Source organism: Dipodomys ordii, unplaced genomic scaffold, assembly GCF_000151885.1.
Source record: "Dipodomys ordii isolate 6190 unplaced genomic scaffold, Dord_2.0 Scaffold35, whole genome shotgun sequence".
Classification (NCBI taxonomy): domain Eukaryota; kingdom Metazoa; phylum Chordata; class Mammalia; order Rodentia; family Heteromyidae; genus Dipodomys; species Dipodomys ordii.
In genome coordinates, this window is record NW_012267251.1 from 8,017,829 (window position 1) to 8,045,211 (window position 27,383).

General features: G+C 45.4%; 2 protein-coding genes across 2 annotated transcripts in view; one reads left to right on the forward strand and one right to left on the reverse strand.

Moving 5' to 3' along the window:
• The window catches only part of Lmod1 (leiomodin 1 (smooth muscle)), a 35,208-nt gene extending 27,880 nt beyond the window's left edge, over nt 1–7,328 (reverse strand). Inside the window, exon 1 of the mRNA XM_013017360.1 lies at nt 6,887–7,328. Coding sequence (XP_012872814.1) covers nt 6,887–7,147 — 261 coding nt within the window. The 5' untranslated portion in view covers nt 7,148–7,328. The remainder of the gene's footprint in view (nt 1–6,886) is intronic.
• A 5,537-nt stretch (nt 7,329–12,865) lies between these two features.
• Nucleotides 12,866–21,942, forward strand: Timm17a (translocase of inner mitochondrial membrane 17 homolog A (yeast)). Its single transcript, XM_013017346.1, has 6 exons — nt 12,866–12,940; nt 15,372–15,471; nt 15,608–15,671; nt 18,077–18,205; nt 19,290–19,400; nt 21,481–21,942. Exons 1-6 carry the CDS (start codon nt 12,915–12,917, stop codon nt 21,564–21,566), a joined length of 516 nt encoding a protein of 171 aa, XP_012872800.1. The 5' UTR covers nt 12,866–12,914; the 3' UTR covers nt 21,567–21,942.
• The last annotated feature ends 5,441 nt before the right edge of the window (nt 21,943–27,383 follow it).

A 27,383-nucleotide genomic window follows, 5' to 3' on the forward strand; every position in this document is an offset into this window, starting at 1 on the left:
CTCTTTTTGTTTCTTGAGAGATTAAAAAAAAAACAACAACAACAGATTCTAATTTAGAATGAGGAATTTCTCACTCCCCTGATATGTGAACACTTTCCCTACTTTCTCCTCCAGTCAAGTCCTCACACTAACTCTCCAAGGTTGATTTGATCATTCCCATTTGACAAGTAATGGAGCCTCAAAAAACCATGTTAATGAGATGTCAACTGTAATGCCCTTGGCTGGAGAAGGTAGCCAATAAACGTAATATTCTTCCTTTCTTATCTAAGGCACTCATCAAGTTCACTGGATCTGCCAGGGACAGAAGTGGAATTCAAACCTGGACCCATCTCATCAGACACCCACAGAGGCTTTCTGTCTCTCTCAGGGGGCCGGATGCTGAGAAGCCCCACAGGGGAGCGCCTTCCTGCTAATAAGCACAATGTCCCTAACCTGGGAAGGTTTTCATACTGTGGTTCAAGACATTTCTGTTTATCCAACATTTTGAGAACAGAAATGTTAACTTTTCTCCCCTGCTCTCATCGCTACAGATTGTTTCTGGGGTGTGTGTGTGTGTGTGAGAGAGAGAGAGACAGACAGACAGACAAAGATAGAGACAGAGTCAGAGAGACAGAGAAAGAGCAGGCCTATGGCTGTAGGTTGGAGGTCTCTCTTGGTGTACTTCACTCAAGGCCTGGCCATCTCTGGGCCAGCTGACATGGCCACAGATGCTTAGAAAAGGGACATTGCTGGAAGGGGTAGAAGGGATCAAGGCTTTGTCCTTAGCTTCCAACCCTGGCCTGAATAATGTGAGCCCTCTCCCAAAGCCTGGGACCTGCAGCTGTCTGTGTCCAGTACCAAACCCCCTTGAACAGCTGCACTCACACCCCCCACCACCCCACAATCATCTCCATCCACCTCTCCCTGTAGAGCCATTTCAGTTTTGCAAGTCTTCTTGGTTCTGTGCATCAGTTTGGTCTCTTTCAAATGTTCCATGTAGCCAAGCTCTCAAACTTCCCGCCTGGGCAAAGGACAAGTATCCAGAGGCTGCACTGCAGGTGGGAACAGGCAGTGATGCTTTACTTGCCCAAAATTCTTTAACTTATGTCCTATACACACAGAGAATAATATATATGCATATACAGATACAGATATGAGCAATGTTTGAGCTGAGTGCAGTAAAGTCAGTGACACCTGTAGTTCTAGTCAGGAAATAGAAATTAAGAGGATTGGGCTGGGAAGGTGGCTCAGTGGTAGAGCGCTTGTCTTGCATGAATGGGGCCCTGGGTTTGATTCCTCAGCACCACATAAGCAGAAAAAACTGGAGGTGGAGCTGTGGCTCAAGTGGTAGAGACTAGCCTTGAGCTGAAGAGCTGAGGGACAGTGCCTAGGCCCAGAGTTCAGGCCCCATGACTGACCAAAAAAAAAAAAAAGAAAAGAAAAGCCAGCCTGGTCAAAAAGTTCATGAAACCTCATCTCACCAGAAAACACTAGACACGGTGGTGTGTGCCTGTCATCCTAACTCCAGCAGGAAGCATAAATAGGAGGATTACTGTCCAGGTGGCCTGGGTATGGGGGTGGGAATTGAGATCCTGTCCCAAAAATAGCCACAGCAAAAGAAAAGACCGACTAGAGGTACGGTTTAACTGGTAGAGCACCTACATAGCAAGTGTGAAGCCCTGAGTTCAAACCTCAGTGTACTGAAGGTGGAAGGGTAGAACAATGCTTGAGACAAATACCTGTGGATCCACGGCCAAGTTTCAGAGAACAGTTGGCTGCTGTTCTAATCTCTGGATGGAGGCAGCTTTCCCACTCCAGGGAGAGAGTTTAAACTTGCTTAGCCTTCTCTGGGTGCCTGCTCTTTCCTCCTGGGGCACAAGGCCTCCATCACCTCTTCTGCCCTCTCCGCCCTGGCCTCCAGTGCTATTTTGGGTGTGTAGCAGTCAGGGTTAATCTCTTTAAGCAGTAAGTCGTGCAGTCTGGTATACTCCTGATCAGCCCAGCCCTCTGCAAAGGGCATTCTGAGGGTTGGCACCCTGGTCTCTGGCTCTACCAGCCCTGCAGAGACCAGGGGACTGGTGGGGAGGGGGCTGTGGAGGTGGAGGCTCCGGCCTGGGAATGAGGTGTTTGGGTTGCTTCTTAGGTCCTCTAGGGAGGACCTAAAACAGCTTCATCCACCGGCGCCACCCCACCTCCCCAGCTCAGCTGCCCCTGCCCCTGCCCCTGGCCCTGGCTGTGTGCAGGTGCTAATCCTTAGTCCCTCTGGCCTCGAGGAGAAGGATGGGGGTGGCAAGGGGGAGAGTTTTCTTTCCCACTTGGGAAGGGAGAAAACATATGAGTTGACCCGTTGGGATCTGGTTCCTGAAACCTGAGCCAAGGATAGATGTTTCACACCACCGCTGCCCTGCCCAGGGTCTCTGTCCTCTGCTTGGCCGAGCAAGAACTCCCAGAGGACCAGGTGAAAGCCCCTGGTTGTGAGCTCTGCCCCCTTCCAGGAAGGGCAAGAAACCCTCTACCCCCAGCTTCGCCCTAACCCCTGCTAGCTGATTGCTCACTGGTTCCCTGGGCTGGGCCTGGGTAGGCAGTTGCCCGTCAGAGTCTTAGAAGTTGGTAGGGGAGACAGGCAGGCAAGCAGATACTTATAAGGAGGAGCTGAGAATGTAGCTCAGTGGCAGAGTATGCTCAGCATGCGTCAGGCCCTGGGTTCTATCCCCAGCAACCTGCCTTCCTTTGCGCCCCCTCCACCTTCCACCCCGGCACCAAATCCTGTGCTAAATGGTAGGATTGAGTGGTATTGGAGTTCCCGGATGAGGTATCCAACCTAACTGGAGCTCAGAGACTCAAGGGCAAATAGGGGGTGACCACACAAAGAATCCAGGGAATCATGGAACAAGCTTAGAGTCCAGAAGATTCCTGGAGAGACTCATTAATGGGGGAGCAGGCCCTGCTCCCTTCCACAGTCTAGACCCACTTAGTATGATAGCTTTCCCCAGGAAAAGCCAGAGCTGTGACCCACATGTCCTGCCTACCACCTTGGGTTTAATTAAATAAAAAAAAAATTAAGTGGGCACTTTAAACGGCTCACACCTGCCGTCCTAGCTACTCAGGAGGCTGAGATCTGAGGATCTTGGTTTAAAGTACTGAGGAAAGTCTGTGAGACTCTTGTCTCCAATTGATCACTAAAAAGTCAAAGTGGAGTGGTGGCTCAAATGGTAGAGTTCTAGCCTTGAGCAAACAAGCTCAGGGACAGCGCACTGGGTTCAAGCCCCAGTACTGGCACAATTTTTTTTTCTAATATCACTCAGTATGTTTTTGAATCCTCATTTTGTTCAAATAGTGAAGGTCTTTCTATGGGTCCAGAGAGATCAGCCTTCCAGTACTTGTTGGGGTGACCACATTTGGGGGCGCAGTCACTGGCCTGTGGCACCTCTGTGGTGGCTCCATGTATACTCACTTCTGACCCCAATTTGCTTATAAATTCTCTAGAGCAAGGATGGGCATACAAACCTATTTGCAGTGAGACGAAGAGGAGGGAAGTTCAGACTTCTAAGTCCGGTCAGCTACTTACTAGCCACGTGATCTTGGGACAGTTACCCTTTCCGAGATTTTCCTGATCTTTATAGCAAATATAAAAATACCTATCTCCCAAGGCTTGTGAGGTTTACATAAAAGAGCAGGGGGGTGTGCTGGGTGTGTAGAGCACCTAGTGAGCTTGCTCCTGTGTGGCCCCTGTCACTGGCCTTATCTGGCTGGAGGTTCAAGATGTGAGCACTGCAGTTAGTCATGTGACTGTGGAAGGGGGTGTCTCTATTCTAAGCACCTGGGCTTTGCTTGTTTGCAGAGCCCCTGGGAGATTCCTAAGGGGCAGAAAGGGCAGGGCAGGAGCATTTCACCAATTTCTGGCTTCCTTTGCCCCAAGTGAATTTTTTTGTGTGCCAGTTGTGGGGCTTGAACTCAGGACCTGGCTTCGGACTGCGATCTTCAGATTTCGGCCTCCTGAGTAGCTAAGATTACAGGCATGAGCTGCCCACCCAGCCCTAAGTGAATTCTTTTTCTATGCTATCATCCCTCAGGCTCAGGTCCCTTGTGGATGACCCAGTTACAGGGAGAGTAAGGGACACTGGTCCTATACTAGGTTTTCCTGATACTTCGAAGCAAGTCTGGAACTTTATACATTGTTTTCAGCATACATTAGCTGTGCAAGGGAAGTTTTGTTGGGACATTTCCACACGTGTCCAGTGTATCCCAACATCCCTTCCGTCACTCTGCCCTTCTTTCGCTTGCTTCTTAAAACAATCCCAGCAGATTTCATTGTTCTATTTCACCCATGCAAACTGTTTCCACCATTTCACCCTCCCTCTCTTTGTCAGCCGCCCCCCCTTTCTGCTGGTGACCCCTGCATCTGAGCTTTTTACCTTCCTGTCACTCTGAGTTTTATTTTATTTTCTTGAGTGTATTAATTGAACCAAGGGTTTTCATCATGGTATTTCAGATGATGTTTTGCTCAGAATAATTCTCTCTCTTGCTTTCTCTCCCCCCATCCCCATACTTCTATCTTGTTAATGATGCTAAGAAGGCCACCTTTTACAGTTCATTTCTATTCCCTCAGATTTACAAAGATGACTTCTGCCCATGGTCCATTGTTCATCCTGAGCTCTAGCCAGCCATTATGCCAATTTGTGTCCTTGGCCCATGTGAGGAAGGGTGAGGGAATCAGAATGTCCTATCCTTGTGAGACAAAAAATAGTCCTAAAAACAACCACACACACACACACACACACACACACTCCACCCTCGGGTCTCTGACTTGGGTTCTATCTGCAGAAACAAAGAGTGCCCCAGGCAGGAAGAGGTGTGTGTTGAGGGCCCAGAGCATTAACTTTGGAGCAGAAAAGCTGGAGATGAAAGTTTCTGGAACATGAGACTCACTTGCCTTTATATAGTCTAAACATTTTGCTTTGTGATGAAGAGTATTCAATTTAGGGTTGGGAGTATAGCTTAGGGGTAGAACACTTGACTAGCATGTACATGAGTGTGAGTCTCAATAGCACACACGCACACACATACAAACACACACACAGACACAGACACACACACAGACACACACACACACACACACACACACAAAGTTTTCCGTTTGACCTCAGCCTCCAGAAGCCGCTGGATAAATACAAGGCAGCTACAGGTCGGAGCCTGGAGACTGGAGTGATAGAGAAGACCAGAGCCAAGCTCAAAGTGAATGTTTGAGGCCCAATTTGGGAGAGAAGGAGAGCCATAGAGGTGTCAAAGCCTTTGAATTCCAGTGCTTTCTGGGAGCTCCTTCTTGATAGCTCTCAGAAGATACCAGGCCCTCATAGGAAGGCCTGTCACTTCTCCCCCACAAATGTTTTCATATACATGAGTCCAGGGCAGCCATCTTACCCACAAGATAGTAATTCCCGAGTCCCCTGGCTTCCCATACTCTACCTCTTGGTGAGGCCTTAAATGTGGGCTGAGTGGGTGGCAGAGACAGACAGCGCCAGCTCAGCCCCTTATTTTGCCTCAGGCCCTTCTCCCTCCTGATTTCCATATCTCTTCCCATCCTTGCTCTCAAGGCATCAGGCCTGTGTCCCCCAGCTCACTCTGGCCAGCGGTCCATATAATTCACACCCAGGAAGACATTACACAGAAGTTTCAGATCATAACATTCATGCTCTCAATTCCTCCAATGGGAATGAATGTGTCCTTGGCAGCTCCATAGCAGTAAAGCAAAGGACAAAGAATTGAAGCTGAACTCTATCTTCCTTATGGCAACTCACAAGCAATGGATAATGTACCAGAGACGTGGCTGAGCAGAAGAGACCCAGTACAAAGACAGAGAACAACTTTCCCACGGGCATTCTTTCCCATGGACAAGAGCTTGAGATTCCACAAAGTCAGCTAGCTTAGTTTGTGCAAAGAAAACTTAGACATGAAAATACTTGTAAAGAAAAAAGGATCTCTCCATGCCAACCAGGAAAGCAGAAAGCAAGTTTGGGCTTCATCTCATCCAAGATGTAGGCAGACGCTTTCTGGGTGGACACTGCTTTTCCCTCCTCTAGCTTCTCTGCTCAAGTGGCTCTATCCCAACAAAGTGGTTGCTGGCTTGTAAAGGACTTACTGCCACCACAAGTAGGGAGATGCTCCCTTGAGAGGATCCTCTAGAGAGCAGAAAGGAAGGAGGGAACAAAAGAAGGAAGAAAGGAAGGAAAGAAGGAAGGGAGGGAGTAAGGAAAGAAGGGAGAGAGGGAGGAAGGAAGAAAGGAAAGAAGGAAGGAAGGAAGGACGGAAGGAAGGAAGGAAGGAAGGAAGAAAAGAAGGATGGAAGGAAGGAAGGAAGAGAAGGACAAAAGGACCTTATTTCTGCTGGGAATAAAATGCAAGCTATCAGGTTGAGACAAATCCCAGCCTACACACCCTGGCCCTTCTCCCTTTGCTTGGGGAACTTCATCTCCCCTCCAAGTTCTTCCAATGGTCAATGCGCTTTAGTGTCACTGGACAATGAATCTTTCTCCCATAGAAGGGTTGAGCCTTCTCTTCTTGGGTGGCTGGCTGGCAGGAGATTGCTAGATCATTTTTATCCCTCCCTCCCCACTGAATATGGGATGGATGTGAGAAGGGAGAAAAAACAGATCCTGAGGGACTCATATGGACTCAATTTGACCATGAACTCTTCTTGGCTTCCCCCTGTGTATCTAACTTCTGCTTGTCAACCAGAAGTTAGGAGCAAGAGAATCACATGGTTTGTTTAGTGGGCAATAATGAGTTGGGAAGCATCTAATCCTCTGCCAATAAGAATTTTTCTTCTAGGGAAAGAAAGATTGTAGACACGGATGGAGGGTCCGAAGCCAGCCCTCCCGTCCTCTTTCCCTCCCGGTGAGTCACTCACATCCATTGACAGCTCCCTCTGAATGAGTTTCTTGGTCTCCTTCTCGCAGAAGTTGAGCATGGCTTCCCGGTTGTAGGCACCCGTGGACTGTTTGTCCGTCTGGTTCCTCTGCCTCAGCCCCAGGGGGATACTGCCATCGGGGTCCACCACATCCAGTTCCTTCTCAAGCTCTTCCATCTCCTCAGGGGACAGGGTAGACAGCAGACTGTCGATGTCGGGGTCCTCACTCACCTGCCGGCGATACTTGGCTACTTTGGACATCTTGGTGAAGTGGTTGTAGCGCTTTGCCGGGGTTACAAGGCGTGCTGGTGGGGTGGGGAGGGACCGGGGATGATGGTCTGGAGATGGAGCTTAACGAGTTTGGGTGCAAACCCTCCAGCTGGTTGAGGACTGCAGTTCCTTGGCCCTGGCTTGTCACAGGTGTTCAGTGGATCCAGCAACAGCCTCCCTGCCGCCCAAGGCTAGTGGACGTTGCCCTGGTCTAACCAGCAGCCAATAAGACCAGACAGCTGCCTGGCCCCAAGCAGAGGAGCCAATCCCCAAGCCGGGGGGCGGGCCTGCCTCACTGTCAGAGCTGTTTGAAACTTGAGGACATTCCAGGGAATCTTGGAGCGCTGCGTGACCAAATTTAGTACAGAGCAGTTTAGCCTTTTAAAGACAAGGGGGCCACGCAATGAGAAAAAGATACAAAAATGTAGAAAGCTGGCAGAAGCCGACCACAGCCATAGAGACCCAGGAAAGCAGGAATGGGGCCCTGGGGGGTTGTAAATGGGGTGGCCTGCGGCCAGGCCCCGTTCCAGTACACTCTTTACTTTCCTATCACAGGGAGAGATGTTGCTGTAGCCACTGCTTCGTTCCTTGACTCTTTTTCTACTGTATTTGGTAATGTGCTTGGGGACTCCCAGGTGTTTACAGCCCAGGCTGGGGGGGTGGGGGAGGAAAGAGAATTACAATTCCAGATGAGAGGGGTTCTCCTAATCACACAGCCTGTCCATCTTCTTCTAAACCTGGACACTGATTATCAGAGGCTCTGGCCCCATCCACACAGCATAGCTACTTTGGAGAGAGAGACACACACAGAGAGACGGAGAGACAAACAGAGACAGAGAGACAGAGACAGAGAGACAGAGACAGACAGACAGAGAGAGAGAGGAAGAGAGTGAAGACAAAGAAGACAAGAAGAGGAGGAGGAAGAGGAAGGGAAAGGAGAGAAGAGAGAAAAGTTGAGAAGAGGAGAGTATAGAGAGAGAATCCTTCCAACTGAAAACTGGAACTCTGAAGAAGAGAATTGAAATGTAAAAGGCTGTCCATTTCCACAGAGCTTGGCTCTTGGGAAGGGAGTCTGGTCATCCTTCAGTCCCTACCTGCTTCCTCCTCCCCTGGGCATCTGTAAACAGATCTCCCTAGGGAGAGTGGAGGAGGAGCCACAGACACTACCCACATGTAAATCCAGAGCACGCTGTAGCTCGTCTTCAGGAAAACACAGTTCTGGGTTGTTGGGAGATACGATTGCAGCAGGTCTGGCGTGTTTCACGCTAGGGCTATCCACTGCTCATCCGTCAAGCTGCTCTGCGCAAGTCTCAGAGACATTCAATCTCCTGCCCCCTCCCTCCTGCCACAAAATCCCTTCTAGAAGCCCTGCTGTAACCAAGCCATCAGGGTAGATGCTTCGATCTTTCCTGGCGTCTGTCCACCCTAAGCCAGAGAGAGAGAGGCAGTCACTTGATCAGCATTTGCTGAGTCTACAGATCGTCTGGACTAAAACCTGGCCGTCCCATTAGCCTTCAGGTGAAGGTTAACATGGGGGGACGGGTGCAGACTGCAGGGACAGGAGGACAGATGGGAGGCAGGTAGACCCGAGAAGGAGAGTGGGAGAGGGGCTTAGAGAATCCTGGCAGTTGTATTGATATTGTCCAGTGTTGACCAGCCGTTGAGCAGATGTTTCTGGAATGCCCCCATGTGCTCCTGAGAGCAGGAGGCATGACTAAAGTACAAATCAGTGCCCTCTCCGCCATTTTGGAGCCTATGATCTAACTGTGAAGACAAGTCCGTACTGTTTGAATATGAACTCTTTTTTTTTTTTTGGGTCCGGTCATGGGGCCTGAACTCTGGGCCTGGGCGCTGTCCCTCAGCTCTTCAGTGCAAGGCTAGCGCTCTACCACTTGAGCCACAGCGCCACTTCCGGCTTTATTCTGCTTATGTGGTGCTGAGGAATCGAACCCAGGGCCTCATGCATGCAAGGCAAGCGCTCTACCACTGAGTCACCTTCCCAGCCCCTGAATATGAACTCTTATAGGTTCATGTGTTGATTGCTTTAGTCCCCAGCTGGTGACACTGTTTTGGGAGATAGTAGAGACTTTGGGAAGTAGGTCCCAGCTAAAAGAAATGGGTCACAAGGGACTTGAGTTTGAAGTTCACACCTTGTCCTTGGTCCTTCCCTCTCTTTGCCTCCTGTTGGTGGACAGCAGCCTCTGCCCCAGGGCCCGGCGGCCATGATGTCCTGCCTCAGCACAGACACAGAATTAATGGAACCAGGGACTAGGGACTGAAATCTTGCTACTATGAGCCAAAATAAACCCCGCCTCATTATATTATGTCAAGTATTGTCACAGAAACATAAAAGTTGACTAACTCAATCCTTCACTAAGAAATAATTTTCAGAGGCTGGGGGCTGGTGGCTCAAGACTATAATACCAGCTACTCAGGAGGCTGAGATCTGAGGATCATAGTTCGAAGCCAGCCGAGGCAGGAAAGTTAACACTCTGCCTTAACCAATGACTGGGCACAGTCAACTATGAGGGAAACAGAAATAGAAGGATGACAGCCCAGGCCAGCCTGTGCATAAAATAACCAAAGCACTCTGAGTGCAGAATCTACTTCCACCTGAAAACAATTCATTCTTGGGATCCTGGATTGTGGGCTGGCCTGTTGCTCAGGCAAAAGCAAGCCTTGTGGCTAGAAGGATGGAAAGAAATAAGAAAAAAGATATTTTAAGCTCCATTCAATGTGTGGTGGGATGGGCAAGGGACAATGAGGATTCAGAACCCATTCATGCTTAGGGGACTCTCAAGGGGTAGGGAGTGGAGAACCAGCAAAGGAAAATTTCAGGAACAGAGGATAGTAGGCTCTGTGGTCAAAGGACAAGGGCTCAGATCTGTGATATGTGACCTAGACATTTCACCTATATGAACTTTAAGAAATGGACAATGAGTATATAGAAAGTACTTATGGCTGGGCGATGGTGGTTCATGCCTATAATCCTAGCTATTCAGGATGCTGAGATGTAAGGATCATGGTTCAAAGCCAGCCTAGGCAAAAAATCTGTGAAACTCTTATCTCCAATTACCAATTGACTGCAAAAAAAAAAAAAAGAGGAAATGGGGAGCATTTGAACCTGAGCTCTGAAAAAAAAATTGCTGAAGTAGAGGTGTGGCTTGAGCTGTAGAACACTAGCATAAAAGCTCAAGAAGAGAGCCGAGGACCTGAGTTCAAGCCTCAGAACCAACACACACACACAGAGAGCAGAAAATGAGAAGTCTAAGACTGATGGCAACTTTAGCAAAGTCTCTCATAAAAGTTAACAGGTAACAGTTAACTCTTTTTAGGGTAAGGGCTATTGGAATGAAGTCAGTTGAACAACCATAGCCTATCCTTATAAACTCAGGAGCTCAATGCCTTTGCTGTGATGGCTCATTCTATGTCAACTAGAGTGGGCCAGTGTGTTCATGCAAATGACGTTGGAATTGACTCAGTAGACTTCCTTGCCAGATGTGATTGGGAATCATCCATCCAATCCATTGAGAGTTTGAATAGAACAAAAGGTGGAGGAGAAATTCTCCCTTCTTTCCCCAATTACTACTAACTTGAGATTTCTCATCTTCTCTTGTAGTTTGACTAGGATTTACACCAGTGGCTTCTCTGGTCGTTCAGCTACTTGGCCGTGGATGGAATTACACCACTAGCTTTCTATAGTCTCCAGCTAACAGATAAATATATCATGAGATTTCTCAGCCTCCATAGTTACATGAGTCAACTCTGTTGGTCTATCTATCATCTATCTATCAATTGATTGATCAATTGTTGACTTTGTTTCTTTGGAGAACCCTAACTATTCCTGATGATTGAATCAAAACAAAAAACCAAGCTCACACGAGGCAGATGTATAAACCAATATTAATAAACCAGTGGACAAGAAAAGTTAAGAGCACAGGCTAGGGCATTACTCAGAAGAGTGAATAATGAAAATGGAATAAGAACTTGGAAGAGATTGGGTTCTTGCGGCCAAGGAACAGCAAAAATCTCTGACAAAGAGCTCTGTCAACTGTGAGTTAATGATACCTAATTAATTGTTCAGCTCTTAGCAACTACACATACCTTCTTTAAGAGGCAAAAGAAGGGGGCTGGGAAGGTAGCTCAGTGGTAGAGCACTGCCTTGCATGCCTGAGGCCCTGGGTTCGATTCCTCAGCACCACAGAAGCAAAAAAGAAAAAAGCCGGAAGTGGCGCTGTGGCTCAAGTGGTAGAGTGCTAGCCTTGAGCTGAAGAGCTGAGGGACAGCGCCCAGGCCCAGAGTTCAGGCCCCACGACCGGACCCCCCCCAAAAAAAAGAGGCAAAAGATCCTGAATAAGACTAGACAAAGCATCCTTGTCCCACGAGACTACCAATCTCCTGTGCTAAAATATGAAGGCCCACTATGCAGTACAGGTCACATCTTAAATTAATTAATTAATTTTATTATGTTTGGGTAGTTGTATAAAGGCGTTTCAATTCAACATGTTAATTTACGAGTTCAATGCATCTTGATTAATGTCACCTCTTCCATCATTTAGGTCACTAGTTTGATATGCTCTTCTGACAGAGTAAGCATTTTGTGGATAATCTGTGGTTCTACAGGTTCAATTCAATTATCTTATTTCCAAGAGCTTGGAAATATCTCACCCTTTGTGCAGTCTGTTATTTGTATTAGCGTGACTTTTCATAAAATAAATATAGGGGCTATAGCTCAATGGTTAGAGCGCTGACCTGGCATGTGTGAGACCACGGGTTCGATTCCCCAGCACTGAAAACTAAACTAAACTGAAAGTCAAAATAAATATGAAAGGTTAAAGTTTGAGGCAGTGACCACCACGTGTGTGGTGTTGCTTAGCAAAGCAACACGTGGTGGTAATCAAAACAGCTGGTTGATTGTGTGCCTATATAAGACCTGCAAATCCTTAGCTCGGGGCTCTCTTCCTGGGCTCCACTGTGTCGAGTGTAGGAAGAGGCCAGAGCTGCAGCCCGTTTAAATAAAACAGCTGTAGAGTCTGACTCTCGGTGGTCTTCTTGTGGTGGGTCCTGCGACCTTGGCAATACAAATATAGACACGTTGTAAAGTCAAAAGCGCCCTTCACAGCTAGCATGATTGGGTTTTTTTTGACTGAAAGCTAAAAAGAGCCAATCCTTCAGTCTCTAGGCAAAACCACCCTTACACCTCCTAGTGATCATTAATGAGGAGGGCCAGAGGAAGCTCTGGAGGTAACGTCCTCCAAATCGAAGGTCCCAAATTGGCCACAGACGGTTCCAGTACTTCAATTTGAGAAACACTGTTTATCACTTTCCAGACACTGATGATAAGGAATTGTCCTAAAGGAGCTGAGTATTTGCTAAGGATTCACAGCTCAAGAAACATCAACAGCCACAGCAAAACCCCTAAAAAAACAACAACAACAACAAACGTACAGTGCTTAGCAAGTCCAGTGAACCTTAGCGGACTAAGATCAGGTTTAACTCAGGCCACGGAACCTTCAGGGACAGTAACTTGAACTCGGTCCCGCAGTTTCTCTGCGCCTGCGCGCACACAGCGGACTCACGGCCTTCCGGGCCACGCCCACGCCACGCCCCCAGGATTCCCACGTTTTATTGGCTGTTCTGGGAAACAGCGCGAGCCAATCGCTGTAGACCTTAACGCCCTCCCACTCAGGATCACTTCCGCCGCTGAGGACAGTTTCCGCCCCGCTGGCCCGGCGTCACCCGCGCGTCTGGAGTCAAGATGGAGGAGTATGCCCGAGAGCCGTGGTAAGCCTCCCCCGCCGGCCTGGCCGTCCTCTTCCTCTTACGCTCTCGGTCTCCCAGGGTGCAGGCGTTCCTCCGCGGCCGGGCTGGGCAGCGTGGGCAGGGCGGTTGTGAGCGGCCTGCTGCCTTCTCCGTCCGGGCGCCTCCAGCCCAGCCCCGCGTGACCTTGCGCCGGCTGAGTGGAAGGCCCGGGCGTGGGCCCGGCGGCCGGGGCCCGTCAGACGCCGCTGGCCGTCGGTCTGGTGGAGGGCCTGGGCCTCCACCCTTGCCCGCTGAGGTGACCTTGGATGCGTCCCTGGTCCAGGGAGGGAGGATAGACCGGGGCAGAGGAGGTGTCACTCTTGCAGTCTGCTTTGTAGAGGGTCGTGTGTCTGTAGGGTGAGTTACTCCAGATGAGCGGAGCGTGGACTCCACCCAAGGGGTCTGGATGACCTCCTGTAGGCTGGTGCGTTGTCCCTGGCTTGAAATTCTTCCTTGGTGAGGGAGGGAAGGAACAAGGTGTGTGGGGGGGGGAGGGAGGATGAGTTAGTCTCATGTGTCTTCTGAAAAGCTGTGCACCTGTTTTCATTCAGCACCTACTGAATCAGAGCTCTGTGCTCGCTAGCATGAGTAAAACAGGCACATAGTTGTGCAACAGCGTTTTAGCTACTACAAGGCCCAGGTTATCTTTGAGTTTAAAGCTTATAGGGTCATCAGTGAAATTGTGTTGGTCACCATCTTTCTGCTTGTAAGAGCAAGAGTCAAGTTATCTCAGGCATCTAGAATTTTTAATTGACTGCTTTCCTAACAGTAGCCCTGTCGCTGATGTCCACCCCCACAACACACAGGGTATGTTTCAGCACCTCCTGGTTCTTCACACTTAACTCCTTCAAAGACAGTTGCCCACTTTATCATGCACGGATATGTAGGGCTAATTCACTGTAAATGGCTATTGGATATGGTGTAATGACACAAGTTGGGGAGAGGTAATTTTGTCGAATTAAAGCTCTGGGCTGGGAAGGTGGCTCAGTGGTAGAGTGCTTGCCTTGCATGCATGAGGCCCTGGGTTCAATTCCTCAGCACCACATAAGCAGAAAAGGCCAGAAGTGGCGCTGTGGCTCAAGTGGTAGAGTGCTAGCCTTGAGCTGAAGAGCTGAGGGACAGGGCCCAGGCCCAGAGTTAAGGCCCCACGACCTGACCCCCCCCCAAAAAAAAAAAATTCTCCTGTCCCCTGCACTGATGGCTCACACCTGTAATTCACTCAGGAGGCTGAGATTTGAGGATTATGGTGTGCAGCCAGCTCTGGCAGGAAATTCTATGAGACTTGTCTCTAAATAACAACCAAAAAGCTGACAGGGGACTTGTAGCTCAAGTAGTAAAGAGCCAGCCTTGAGTGGAAAAAGCTAAGGGACAGCACTCAGTCACTGAGTTCAAGCTCCAGTATCAGCACAAACAAAGAAAGTGTAAAAAAAATAAAATGTTTTCAGCCCTAAATGGTGGGACACACCTGTAATCCCAGTGACATGTAGTATATGTGTCCTGAAGCAGTGTATTTATGTTGTTAATTTTGTAGTAAAAACTGTTTTAGTCTTTTACTTATAATGGGTTGAAATGAATGGGCTTTTATAACAGAATCCTAGAGTAATAGTTTTGTACTACTATTCAGTTTTGTTTACTCAGATTATATTGTGGCATTAATTGCAGTGCTACATTTGGAAACTGGGTTTAAAATTTTAATCTCTTAAATTGTTGGCCTCCAGCTTATTAAATTGCTCAAGAATTGCAGACTTTAAAATTTTGTCTTTTATCTATATTGAGTTTTCAGAGTTCTTTTTAATTTAAAATTTACTGTGGCTGGAGAATCAGCATCATTAATTATAGTGTAATTTTTTTCTGTATTTGTTTATTTGCTTTAGCACAATACCTGACTTATAGCAGACATAGATTATAGCAGATATCAGTTGTTAACTGAATGAATTAGGAAATCAGGCTGGACTTGATTGTATGCCTGTATTCCTAGTACTCACAGACTGAAGGAGTATCTTGAATTCTAGCCACTCTTGTTGAGACTCTGGTCTCAACAAAACCCAAAACAAAAGGAATAGGAAGTCAAACCTGGTTCACTGGTTCCATCCTGTAACCCCAGCTACTTGGGAATGAAACAGGAGGACTGTGGAATTGGGAGTCTGAGTCCAGGTTGGTCCTCGAATCTCATGAAAACATACCTTAACAAGAAAAAAGTGAATGTCCATTCCATTCTTTCTTGGTTAGATGACTAGAGGCTGAATATGATATGAATGAGTTCAGTAGGTGTTATCTTTGTCTATATTTGATAGGCCAAACATTTATTGGTTGCAATGAATCCTGCTTTGGGATCTGCTATATCCCTTACTCTGTTACCAAAATATGGATCATGGATAGGAAATAAGGTGATCTTTTGTTCATCTGTTCTCAGCCCTTGGAGAATTGTGGATGACTGTGGTGGAGCCTTTACAATGGGTACCATAGGTGGTGGCATCTTCCAAGCCATTAAAGGTTTTCGAAATTCTCCTGTGGTAAGTGGATGGACTTCTCTTGTCATCCCTTGGACCCATGGTTTGGTAATATTGCAGGTGGCCTTGTGGGTGGATTAGAAGTGTATTTAGTCCGAATGCATTCTATATTGATCCGCTTAGATTTGTTTTATTATAGGGAGTGAACCACAGACTACGAGGGAGTTTGACAGCTATTAAAACCAGGGCTCCCCAGTTGGGAGGTAAGCAGAACTTTTCCATTTGTATAAGACTATTCTTTCCTTTTTATTTGAAGATGGAACCATACTGTCTCCCTTTTTCCCTCCCTCCATACCTGCCTGCCTGGTTTTTTGAGACAGGGTCTTGCTCTGCAGCCCAGGTTGGCCCCCACACTTGCAGTCATCCTGCTTCATTCAAGTTCTAGGATGACAAGTGTGCACCATTATGCCTAGAAAACTTTTTTCTTTCTTTTGGTTATTCTAGTTATTGGTTTAGTTTTGTTATTATTTTCACCATTTTATAGAGTTAATGGTTTTAGTTTGATTTAACAACTTACCACAGACCATATCCCTGTCCTTCCCTTTCCCTTTCCTTTTCCCTTTCCCTTTCCCCTCTCTCCCTCCTTTCCTCCCACCCTCCCCCCTCTTTCCATTCTTCCTCCACTCCCCTCCCTTCCCCTCCCTTCCCTCCCTTCTCTTTTCTTTCTTTCGTTGGTTGTGGGGCTTGAACTCAGGGCTTAGGCATTGTCCTTGAGCTTTCGTGCTCAAGGTTTTGAGCCACAGAGCCACTTCAGCTTTCTGGTGGTTAACTGGAGATAAATGTTTCCTGGAGTTTCCTGCCCACTTTGGCTTTGAACCACACTTCTCAGATCTCAGCCTCTTGAGTAGCTAGGCTAACAGGCATAACTGGCACCCAGCTAAGTTGATTTAATTTAATTTAATCTTTTGGTTGTGGAGCTTGAACTCAGGGCTGGGTGCTGTATCTGAGCTTTTTAACTCAAGGCTAGTGCTCTACCACTTTGAGCCACAGCACTCCTGTAGGTTCTTGACTTAGGTTTTGTTCAATATAACAACTCTTGACACAGATAAGTGTATTTAATTTAGAAAAACCCAAATCATGCCACCTGTTATATGACCCAAAATGGCTGACAGTTAAAGTCTTGGTGGTATTTTTTCTAGATTTTGCTTTTACTAGTATATGTGTGTAGGGTTCTTTGTTTATTTTACAAAATTGTTTTGTGTATATGTGTGTGTTAGGTGGAATTTATGTACAAAGAAATCTGGTTAAGGTTGATTTTAGCTTTGTGCTTCAGTAATGAAGGACAAGGAGGAGGGAGGGAAGGTCGGCTCATTTGGCACTTCATCATTTTAACTATTTGTAGCATTCCATTTGCCACTTCAGCATGCATTGATTATGCCTATAGTACATTCCAGAATAACTGTTTTTTTTCCCTCTTTCATCATTGTTTTTCATAGACTAAGTGTCACTTAGTGAGCAAAGGGAAAATAAAAATAAGCAAAATTATAAAAAGAAAAGGAGGTAGTAGGGTGAGTTAGTTTGGTTATTGTTGTTTAAACAGAGATAATCTTTTTATGAAAAAGTTTACCCCTTTTTAAGCTAGACTCTTGTGCTCATGTTTGTTATCCTATATACTCAGGAGGCTGGAGGCTGAGATCTGAGAATTGAAGTTCAAAGTCGGCCTGAACAGAAAAAGTGTATTAGACTCTTATCTTCAGCTATCCAGTAAAAACTGGAAGTGGAGCTATGGCTAAAGTAGTAGAGCAGCGGCCTTGCACAAAAAAAGCCAAGTAGTAGTTTGAGGCCCTGAGTTCAAGCTTCAGAGTTTATAGAGTTTTAGACATTTACAACCTCTTTTAGGCCTGCCTAATTTCTTTTTAGTTTGTTTTGCGGTCTTGGATTGTACCCAGGACCTTGGCATGCTAGGCAAGAGGCTTAGTTCAAAGCTATATCTTCAGCCAGGCGCTGGTGGCTCACGCCTATAATCCTAGCTACTCAGGAGGCTAAGATCTGAGGATCGCGGTTCAAAGCCAGCCCGGGCAGGAGAGACCATGAGACTCCTATCTCCAATAAACGACCAGAAAACCGGAAGTGGCGCTGTAGCTCAAGTGGTAGAGCGCTCGCCTTGAGCTGAAGATTGAGGGACAGTGCCCAGGCCCAGAGTTCAAGCCCCACGACCGACCAAAAAAAAAAAAAAAAAGCTATATCTTCAGTCCTTGTGTGATTTTTTTTTCTTTTTTTTTTTGCCAGTTCTGGGGCTTGAACTCAGGGTGTGGGCGCTGTCCCTGCGCTTCTTTTGCTCAAGGCTAACGCTCTACCACTTGAGCCATGGCACCACTTTCTGGCTTTTTCTGTGTATGTGATCCTGAGGAATGGAACCCAGGCCTTCATGCTTGCTAGGCAAGCACTCTACCACTAAGCCACCTTCCCAGCCCCTTGTGTGCTTTCTTAGAAGTGTTGGCCCATTTCTAATTTTCTAGCTGATAGAGTACAGTCAAGCTTTATTTAAAGGTAAGTGTTTTGATAGTTGTTCAGTATTGATTTAAACAGAAAGTGGTATTTAGATTTATACTTGATAATATAAGGTAAAAACAAAAACTGAAATTAGTATTTTTTTTTAATAAAATAGGTAGCTTTGCCATTTGGGGTGGTCTGTTCTCCATGATTGACTGTAGTATGGTTCAAGTGAGAGGAAAAGAAGATCCCTGGAACTCCATCACTAGTGGTGCCTTAACGGGAGCCATCCTGGCCGCCAGAAGTAAGCTGTCATTACAGACACCTTAGTGGAAGCCATCGGTTTCCACGTGATGACATCTGCAGTATAGAAAGCTAGCTGAGCATTGCTTCATTTGGTATAGCATGCATGTGTGAATATATGTGGTGATTTGAAAAAAGGTCGGGGAGGGGTGTGTTTACTTAGAATGCTTGAGAATGTACTTTTTGTTGCTGTTTGCTTTTTCAGACAGGGACTTGGTAAGTAGCCCAACCCGGACACATTCTAACTTTTGATCCTCCTGCATCAAATTCCTGAATGCTGGGATTTATAGCTAAACTATATGATTTCCTTTTGTTTTTCCAGTGCTGGAAATTAAACCCAGGCACTTGCACATGCTATGCAAGCACTTTACTACTGAGCTACATTCCCAGCTCTTGAGAGCATAGAGTCTTTTTGTTTTGTTTTGTTTTGTTTTGTCAGTCATGGGGCCTGAACTCTGGGCCTGGAAACTGTCCCTCAGCTCTTCAGCTCAAGGCTAGTACTCTACCTCTTGAGCCATAGCACCATGTCTGGCTTTTTCTGCTTATGTGGTGCTGAGGAATCGAACCCAGGGCCTCATGCATGCACGGCAAGCACTACCACTGAGCCACCTTCACAGCCCCGGGAGTTCTTAACCATATATTACAGTGGTTAAGAACATTTTGAGCCATTTATTGGCTGTGTCACTGAGCAGAATTTCCATGCTCTGTTTTCATGAATCCTACAGACCACATAGGATTCTTAGGAATAAAAAATTTTAAGCCATCTTCTGAATCTTTGGGACTGAGGGCAAATGAGAATTCCTTTGGGCTGTTTACAAACAAAAATAATCTTCAGATAGGCTTTGTAGACTGTGGTTTTTGTCACAGTCAATGAGCTGTGCCATTCTGGCATGAAAGCCTCCACAAGCAGTACATAAATGGGAGAATATGCCTGTATTCCAGTATAGCTTTATTTACAAAGGCTGGCAGTGGGCTGAATTGGACCTGTAGGATGTAGTTTGCAATGTGGGTTTAGGAATGGAAGATGCAAATCACCATATGGACAGCTGTTTAAAGTAGTCTTTGTTACTGATGTATGTCTTCAGACGGACCGGTGGCCATGGTTGGGTCAGCAGCAATGGGAGGCATTCTCCTAGCTTTAATTGAAGGAGCTGGTATCTTGTTGACAAGATTTGCCTCTGCACAGTTTCCCAATGGTGAGTTTTCTTTCTCAATATCATATCTCAGACACTTTGGAATGGTTTCCTGATGTCATGAGGGAACAACTTTATTGCTAAAATTGGATAGTTGCTGATATCTCTATTAAATATTAATGTGCTGTGTATTATGAAGACTATAGTAATAGGTTCAGCTTCTAGTAGAAAAAGTAACTATTATGTTGAAAAACATATCCATTATGTTTAGCTAGCCACAGTGATAAAGAATGCTTTGGTTACTTAATTTGTTGGTCTTTCTTCATATAGCTCAGATGTCAACGGTGTTCATCTACCTAGTCTGAGAAATTTCTGGTCATTCTTCAGATGTTTGAAGTAGTGTTCAGTAGTCGACAGGTCTGTGAATGTGGCTTAGTGGTAGAGTGTTTGCCTAGCATGCATGAGGCCCTGGGTTTGATTGCTTAGTATCACTTAAAGAGAAAAAGCCAAAAGTGACATTGTGGCTCAAGTGGTAGAGCTCTAGCCTTGAACACAGAGAAGCTTAGGGACAGAGCCCATGCCCTGAGTTCAAGCCCTGGCACTAGCAAAAAAAAAAAACAGTAGTTGACAACAAAGGTTTTTAAAGAATGTAAAAAGATTGGCTAGAATTATATTGAAGTGGTAATGATGTGTATCTTTGACTTGTCTCTTTTACCCAGCGTTCTGAAGTTTTCTATAATGGATAGTACTTTCATATTGAATTAAAAAAGTATCATGGAGTGAAGTACTTGGAAAGCTTCAGGGCATTTTTCCACTTTATTTCTCTTTCTTTCTTTTTGCTTTTTTTCTCATCTACTTTAGTTTCCCTGAAGGGGAAGAAAAAAAAAAGATTTAAATTTTCTCTCAAAGTCTTGTAAGAGCCTTGTATTTTTTTCCCCTAGTCCCAGGCTCTGTCCTTTGAACACCAAACTTGTGATTGTTGTGTAGCAAGCTGGGGGCTGTCTTCTCATTTTAGAGTCCCTTCCATAATAATTGCTTATATAAAGTTGGATTGCTGAGTTCTTCTAAAACAGGATTATGGTACTTAAACTTTGAGAAAAGAATTTTAAATAAGCTATTGAACAATACATCAAGAGGTAGGAGAGCGTCTTCTGGTCTTTTTTTTTTTTTTTGGTTGGCCATGGGGATTGAATTCTGGGCCTTGGCACTCTTCCCTCAGCTCTTCAGCTCAAGGCAAGTGCTCTACCACTTGAGCCATAGCGCCACTTGCGGTTTTCTGATGGTTTATTGGAGATAAGAGTTTCTCGGCCTTTCCTGCCCAGGCTGGCTTTGAACTGTGATCCTCACATCTCAGCCTCTTGAGTAGCTAGGATTACAGGCGTGAGCCATGGTGCTGGGCCAGTCTTTTTTTTAAGAGGTTAGTGATTCCTTTATTATTAAGTACCATGCAAAGTTGACATCTGTGGTAAGTCAGGAAGAAATCTTTTGCATTTACATCAAGAACACATATAATCTAATGAAATAAAACAGACATAAGTACATGTTTGGGTTTTTTTGTTGTTGTTTTTTGCCTGTCCTGGGGCTTGAACTCTGGGCTTGAGTGCTATCCCTGAGCTCCTTTTGCTCAAGACTAGTGCTCTACCACTTGAGCCACAGTACCACTCTGTGCTTTTTCTGTGATTAATTGTAGATCAGAGTCTCCAGGACTTTCCTGCCTGGGCTGGTTTCAAACCGGATCCTCAGATCTCAGCCTCCTGAATAACTAGGATTATCGGTATGAGCCACCGGCACCGGGCTACAAGTACATGTTTTAAAAGACCAAAAGACAAAGTACATGTTTTAGTGTACTCTTCCAGTCTTGATAGATCACAACTTCTTGCAGCAACTGCTTTAGGAGTGGTTCCTTCTTGATCTGATGCGTCCATGTGATGTAATGTCCTTGGTTGCCATTCGGAAGCATTAGGAAGACTGGTCCATCATGTTACACTGAACTTGGAGGTAGGCAGATCTGTAGAGAAATTCAGGTTGCAGTTAAGTAGCACCTAATTTTTAATCCGATGGGGTCACTTTCTCCAGAGACATGTTCTTTTTAATGCATGATTCTCACATTCTCTCAAAACTCCATTTTGTTTCTGGATTGCAGGTCCTCAGTTTGCTGAAGACCCCTCCCAGTTGCCTGCAAGCCAGTTGCCATCCTCACCTTTTGGAGACTATCGACAATATCAATAGATTTCTTTCCCAGGATTTCTTTAACCGAATGAGCTGTAGTTCAAGAAGGATTTCAGATCAAGTTACATACAATCTGTTTTTACAACTATAGGTGGGACAATTGTGGCCAAGTAGGCCATGAAGAGACATTGAGCACTATTTTCTATTTAAAGGAACATGAGAGGAGGATAAATGACGCTGCGTTTATTTATACACACTTGGATTGCGTTGTGATCAGAGTGAATGTCTAATATCATTAAAAGAAAAGTGCTTAGAAGATGAAGGACCAAAGGGCAGATAACAGTGAGACATGATCATCAATTGGGGACTTCTCTACCTGGTTATATGTGTACAGTTGATGAAACAATAAAAAGCTCCTGGAACTTATTCCTTTTAAGATTAAGTTGTAGAGGTCTACTTTTCATACCAAGTATACTACAGAAATGCATATTTTCTACTAGCCCCTCATCTCCCCTAACATGATGATGTATGAGAAGACTTATGCAGAGTCAGCACCATCTTTTCCCAGTGAAATGTGTTATGGATTGAAGGACATGGTAAAATACATACCCACTTTGAAAGTAGGCCATGCTATGTTTTAGTTTTGAGGATGCTGGATACAAATTCCTAACCTTTAGGGCTACTGTATCTTGATCCTGGTCATCAGAAACCTTCCCACAACCAACTTATTTTCAATTTATCAAATTCTGTACAAGAAGACTTTTTGAAAAAAATGTTCAGTATTGATTATGCTTGTAAGTAAAGTAGAGGCAGGGCATGGTAGCACATACCTGCAATCCCACCCAGCACTTGGGTGGCAAAAGTCGGATCTGAGTTTGAGGGTAGCCTGACTTGCCCTCCCTCAAAACTCAAAAAACAGTGGTTTTTAATTAGAAAAGAAAGTGTATATGGTTTTTAATGAGTTTCAAGTGTTCTGAAGCTGCCCTTCATAAGGACTATGTGGTGTCTGGTTGGTCTGGAAGTTGTGCTTGGATTTGCTCCTGGTTGTGTTGGACTGCCTGCCTGCCTGCCTACTCTAGCAATGCCCGCATGAAGTGGAAAACAAACCTATGTGGGCACTGTGAGCACTAACTCAGTGCTAACTGTGATCATTGGGATTTTTTAAATTATGAGATATACATAATATTTGTAAGTACAGTGACATTTAAATAGGAGCACAGTGTTTTATTATGTGTACTCAGAACGTTGCCACCATCACTGAAATTAACTCCGTGCCTATTCTCTCCTCCTCCAGCCTGTGGTAACTACAGTTCTGCTTTCTGTTTGATTTCCCCCCATTCTAGATACCTCATATAAGTGGAACCATAAAATATTTGGCCTGTCTGTCTTCACTCAGCATGTGCACCCATGTGGAAGCCCATGTCAAAATGCATTTTATGACTGAGTGATATTCCATTGTACGCATGTGCCATGCTGCTCATTCATTTGTTGACGGTCATGAACTGTTTCTAATTTTCGTCTGTGGGGAATTAAGTGTTGGCGTACAAGTGTCTGCCTGAGTCCTTTCCTTTAGCTGACTTGGATGTACACCTAGGACTGAGGTTGCTGGGTCATATGATAGTTCTATGTTTAACTCCGTGGAACAGCCAACCCATTTTCCACAACGGCTGCACCATTTTAGTATTCCCAAGAGTAATTCAAGAGGGTTCCAGTTTCTCCACATCCTTGCCAACATTTGTTACTTGTTATGTTTGGTTGTTACTCCCCCGTCCCAGGTGCTGGAGATCCACTCATGGATGGAACTACATTCCCCTCCTTCCAGCCTCTTAAATTTTTGTTTTGTTTTGTAGGTCATGGGGCTTGAACTCTGGGCCTGGGTGCTGTCCCTGAGCTCTTCAGCTCAAGGCTAGTGCTCTACCACTTGAGCCACAGTGCCGCTTCCTCTCAAAGTTTTTTGCTTAAATGGCCACACTGAGTATATCTAAAGTGCTATCTCATTTATTTTGGTCTGGAGGTTGGTTTTTAGTGTTGCATTTTGGTTTGGTTTTGTACTTTGGAGACAGAGCCATGCTTGGTTTTGGTCTGCATTTCTGTAAACACTGACCATCCTGAGCTTCCATGTGGGTACAGATTGGAGCATTCATGTACATATTGGCCGCTGGAATTTTCTTTGGAGATATTTGTTTTTAAATCTCTAGTTCTTCAGCCTTCAGTTGTAAGTATAAGGAGATACATATCAGAAAAGCAGTTCTAGCAGAATATACTCAGTTACAGAGAAAATGCTTTATGGGATGTCCTAAAAGCCTTATCTTTTAAGTAGCTTGTCAGTTTGGAAAGTAAGATCCTAATATAGGACTGGATTCTACTTACTAGAGGCTGGACTTTATGGGATGCTGGTGTTTTTTTTGTTTTTGTTTTTTTTTCTGTATTATCGGTTAACTCAGTGTCTCTGACCCAGAATACCAGAGGCAATTCTTGTGTTTGGATGAATTTTGTGGAATTAGGGATACAGTAGAAGAAAGAAAGATGAAGAATGGATGGGAAGGTAGTTTGGGGGAGGGCTTCTTACATTTTCTGCTGCCACACGCAGGATATTTATTGTACCAGTACTAGGGCTTGAACTTAGGACTTCACACTTGTGCTTGGCTTTTTCACTCCAAGCTGCCCTTTATGAGTTGAAACATGGCTCCACTTCTGGCTTTTTGCTGGTTAGTTGGAGATAAGATAAGCCCTGGCTGGCTTCCAACTATGATCTTCAGAACTCGGCCTCCTGAGTAGCTAGGATGACAGGCACGAGCAACCATTGTCCAGCTAAAATTTCTAACAGAACAATTGCAGAAACAAGCAGATGTCAAGTTTTCCCTCGTTTTATTTTTCCTGGAAAACCGGAGTTGTCTCAATTTCAGAGTTAATGCCTGCAGAAAGACCCATCTGTTTTTCTCTTTCCTAGTGTCTGACACGTGTGAAGTTGGCAGGAGGTAGTGGATTCTGTTAGGGTTTAGAAGACAGGTGCACCTACTATTGGGCATGCAGCTGCTGGTGGGTAAAATACTGCAGCCTTTGAAAGTGGTCAGAGCTCCACCTTGTGGTGTGCTTTTAGTTAAACTTAACTGAATTCTTACAGTCTTACAGATCAGTGTGCCACCCTTAAAGAATACCACCACACCGTTTCCACCTGAATTGGCTGTAGCCTCTTTCTTCCTACTGTGGCAGAGTTGAAAACTTGTGACAGAGACTCCCTGAGCTACATCCAGCCCAGGAAGCTTTTCAAAAAAATGTAATAATGGACTGGGAATATGGCTCAGTAATAGAGTGTTTGCCTAGCATGCATGAAGCCCTGGGCTCAATTCCTCAGTTCCACATAAACAGAAAAAAGCTGGAAGTGGTGCTGTGGCTTAAGAAGTAGAGTGCTAGACTTGAGCACAGAGAGGCTCACGGACAGTGCCCAGGCCCTAGTTCAAGCCTCAGGACAGCCAAAAAAAAAACAATTACGACAGTTTAGGTAAGCAAATGTAATATATATTAAATATTCCTGTACCCTCCATAATACAAGAAATACATATTCCTTACACAGTTTCATTTTTTTGTTTTATTTTGAGACAATTTCACTGTCTAGCCCAGCATGCTCTCAAATATGAGATCATTCTGCCTCAGCTTCCTGAGAGCTGGGACTACAGGTATGCATCACATTAACTGTAGTAGTTTGTTACACCAGTGCCCATAAACTACACCATTTGTTTCTGTGAGAAATAAGTTTGCCAACCAGAGTACTCGTTTGTATATTGTTCTTTTCAGTCTTCCAGTATCTACTCAAAACTAAATATCCTTGGATATTTAAATCTGTTACATTTTCCCCCAACCTTTTCAGTGTGGTTTTGTCAAGACAGTCACCTTCATTTCCTCAGTCTTCATGCTCTTTCTGACCTAGTTTTCTTTTTTTTTGGGGGGGGGTCCAGTTGTGGGGCCTGAACTCTGGGCCTGGGCCCTGTCCCTCAGCTCTTCAGCTCAAGGCGAGCGCTCTACCACTTGAGCCACAGCGCGACTTCTGGCTTTTTTCTTTTTGCTTATGTGGTGCTGAGGAATTGAACCCAGGGCCTCATGCATGCAAGGCAAGCGCTCTACCACTGAGCCACCTTCCCAGCCCCTTCATGCTCTTTCTACATCCTGGTAGACTTAAGTTTTATTTCATTAAAATTCACTCCTTGGGGAAGTTTATGGATTTTAACAAGTGGCATCAAGATGAGTACCCACCACCACAGGTCCATACAGAATAGTTAGAGAACCCCAAAATTTCCTCATGCTTCCCCTTATAGCTATTCTCCCCTCCATTTCCTCTAACAATGCCCCGTTACTCATTCATTCACTAGGTGAAGGATGCTAGAATTGTTTCCAGTTTTGACAATTATGAGTAAAGTTGCTATAAAGTCACTGTTTTTTGTGTGAACATCTTTTCATCTCGGGTAAATAACAATTTGTTCTGCTTCCAGCATTTTTCTCTGTGTAGACCCAAATGCTATAATCTCATTCATATTTGTTGGTGGTGGTAGTGGTGGTCGTGGAGCTTGAACTCAGGGCCTGGGCACTGTCCCTGAGCTCTTCAGCTCAAGGCTAGCACTCTACCACTTGAGCCACAGCGCCCATTCCCGACTTTTTCTGTGTATGTGGAGCTGAGGAATGGAACCCAGGACCTCATGCATGCGATGCAAGCACTCTACCACTGAGCCACCTTCCCAGCCCTCATTCATATTTCTTCTGTCTAATGAACTTTAACATTTCTAACAGTAAGTCTGCTAGTAATTAATCTTCCTTTTTGTACAAGATTATCTTTATTTTTTGACAAATTTAGGTTATTAGGCTTTAAAATTATTATTGTTGTTCTTATTTTGGTTGTGGGGCTTGAACTTGGGGCCTGGCCTCTGTTTGGGAGCTTTTTGCTCAAGGCTAGTGCTCTGTCACTTTGAGCCTCAGCTTCACTTTCCGTTTTCTGGTAGTTAATTGGAGATAAGAATCTCAGACTTTTCCTTCCTGGACTGGCTTGGAACTGATCCCTTAGATCTCAGCCTCTGAGTAGCTAGGATTATAAGGGTGAGTCATCAGTGCTCAGCTAAAAATTATTATTTTAATTATTGAAAATGGTCACCCAGAGCCGAGTACTGGTGGCTTATTCCTGTAAGCCTTGCCAGTCAGGAAGCGAAGATAGGTTCATAACTTGAAGCCCAAAAGACTTCTCTTGGCAGAAAAGTCCAAGAGACCCTTATTTCCAAATAAGTAGTAAAATGATTGGACTGGAGGTGTGGCTCAGGTGGTAGAATGCCAACGGGGTTTAAGCCAGTGGGACACGATCCCTGAGTTCAAGCACTGGTATCAGCACAAATAGGATTTTAAGAAAATAAAAAGGTCACTGAGCACTTGGGAGGTTGAGGCAGGAGGACAGCGGATTAAAGGCCCACCAGGGCTACATAGAGAAAACATCATGAAAGTTACTTTGCCAGGTGCGGTGGCTCGTGCCTGTAATAATCCTAGCTACTCAGGAGGCAAAGATCTGAGGATCGCCGTTGAAAGCCAGCCCAGGCAGAAAGTCAGAGAGTCTTAACTCCAATAAACTACTCAGAAAAGCCAGAAGTGGCTCTGTGGCTGAAGCAGTAGAGCGCTAGCCTTGCGCAAAAGCCCAGAACCGGAAGAAAATAGATAGAAAAGGAAAGAAGTTACTTCATTAAGTGACTTAGGTAACTGTAACCACTCTGTACCTCACCCTTCTTTCTTTGTTGTTGTTGGTCATGGGACTTGAACTCAGGGCCTGGGCACTGTCCCTGAGCCTCTGTGCTCAAGGCTAGAGCGCTGCCACTTGAGCCACAGCGCCATTTTCCGTTTTTGAGT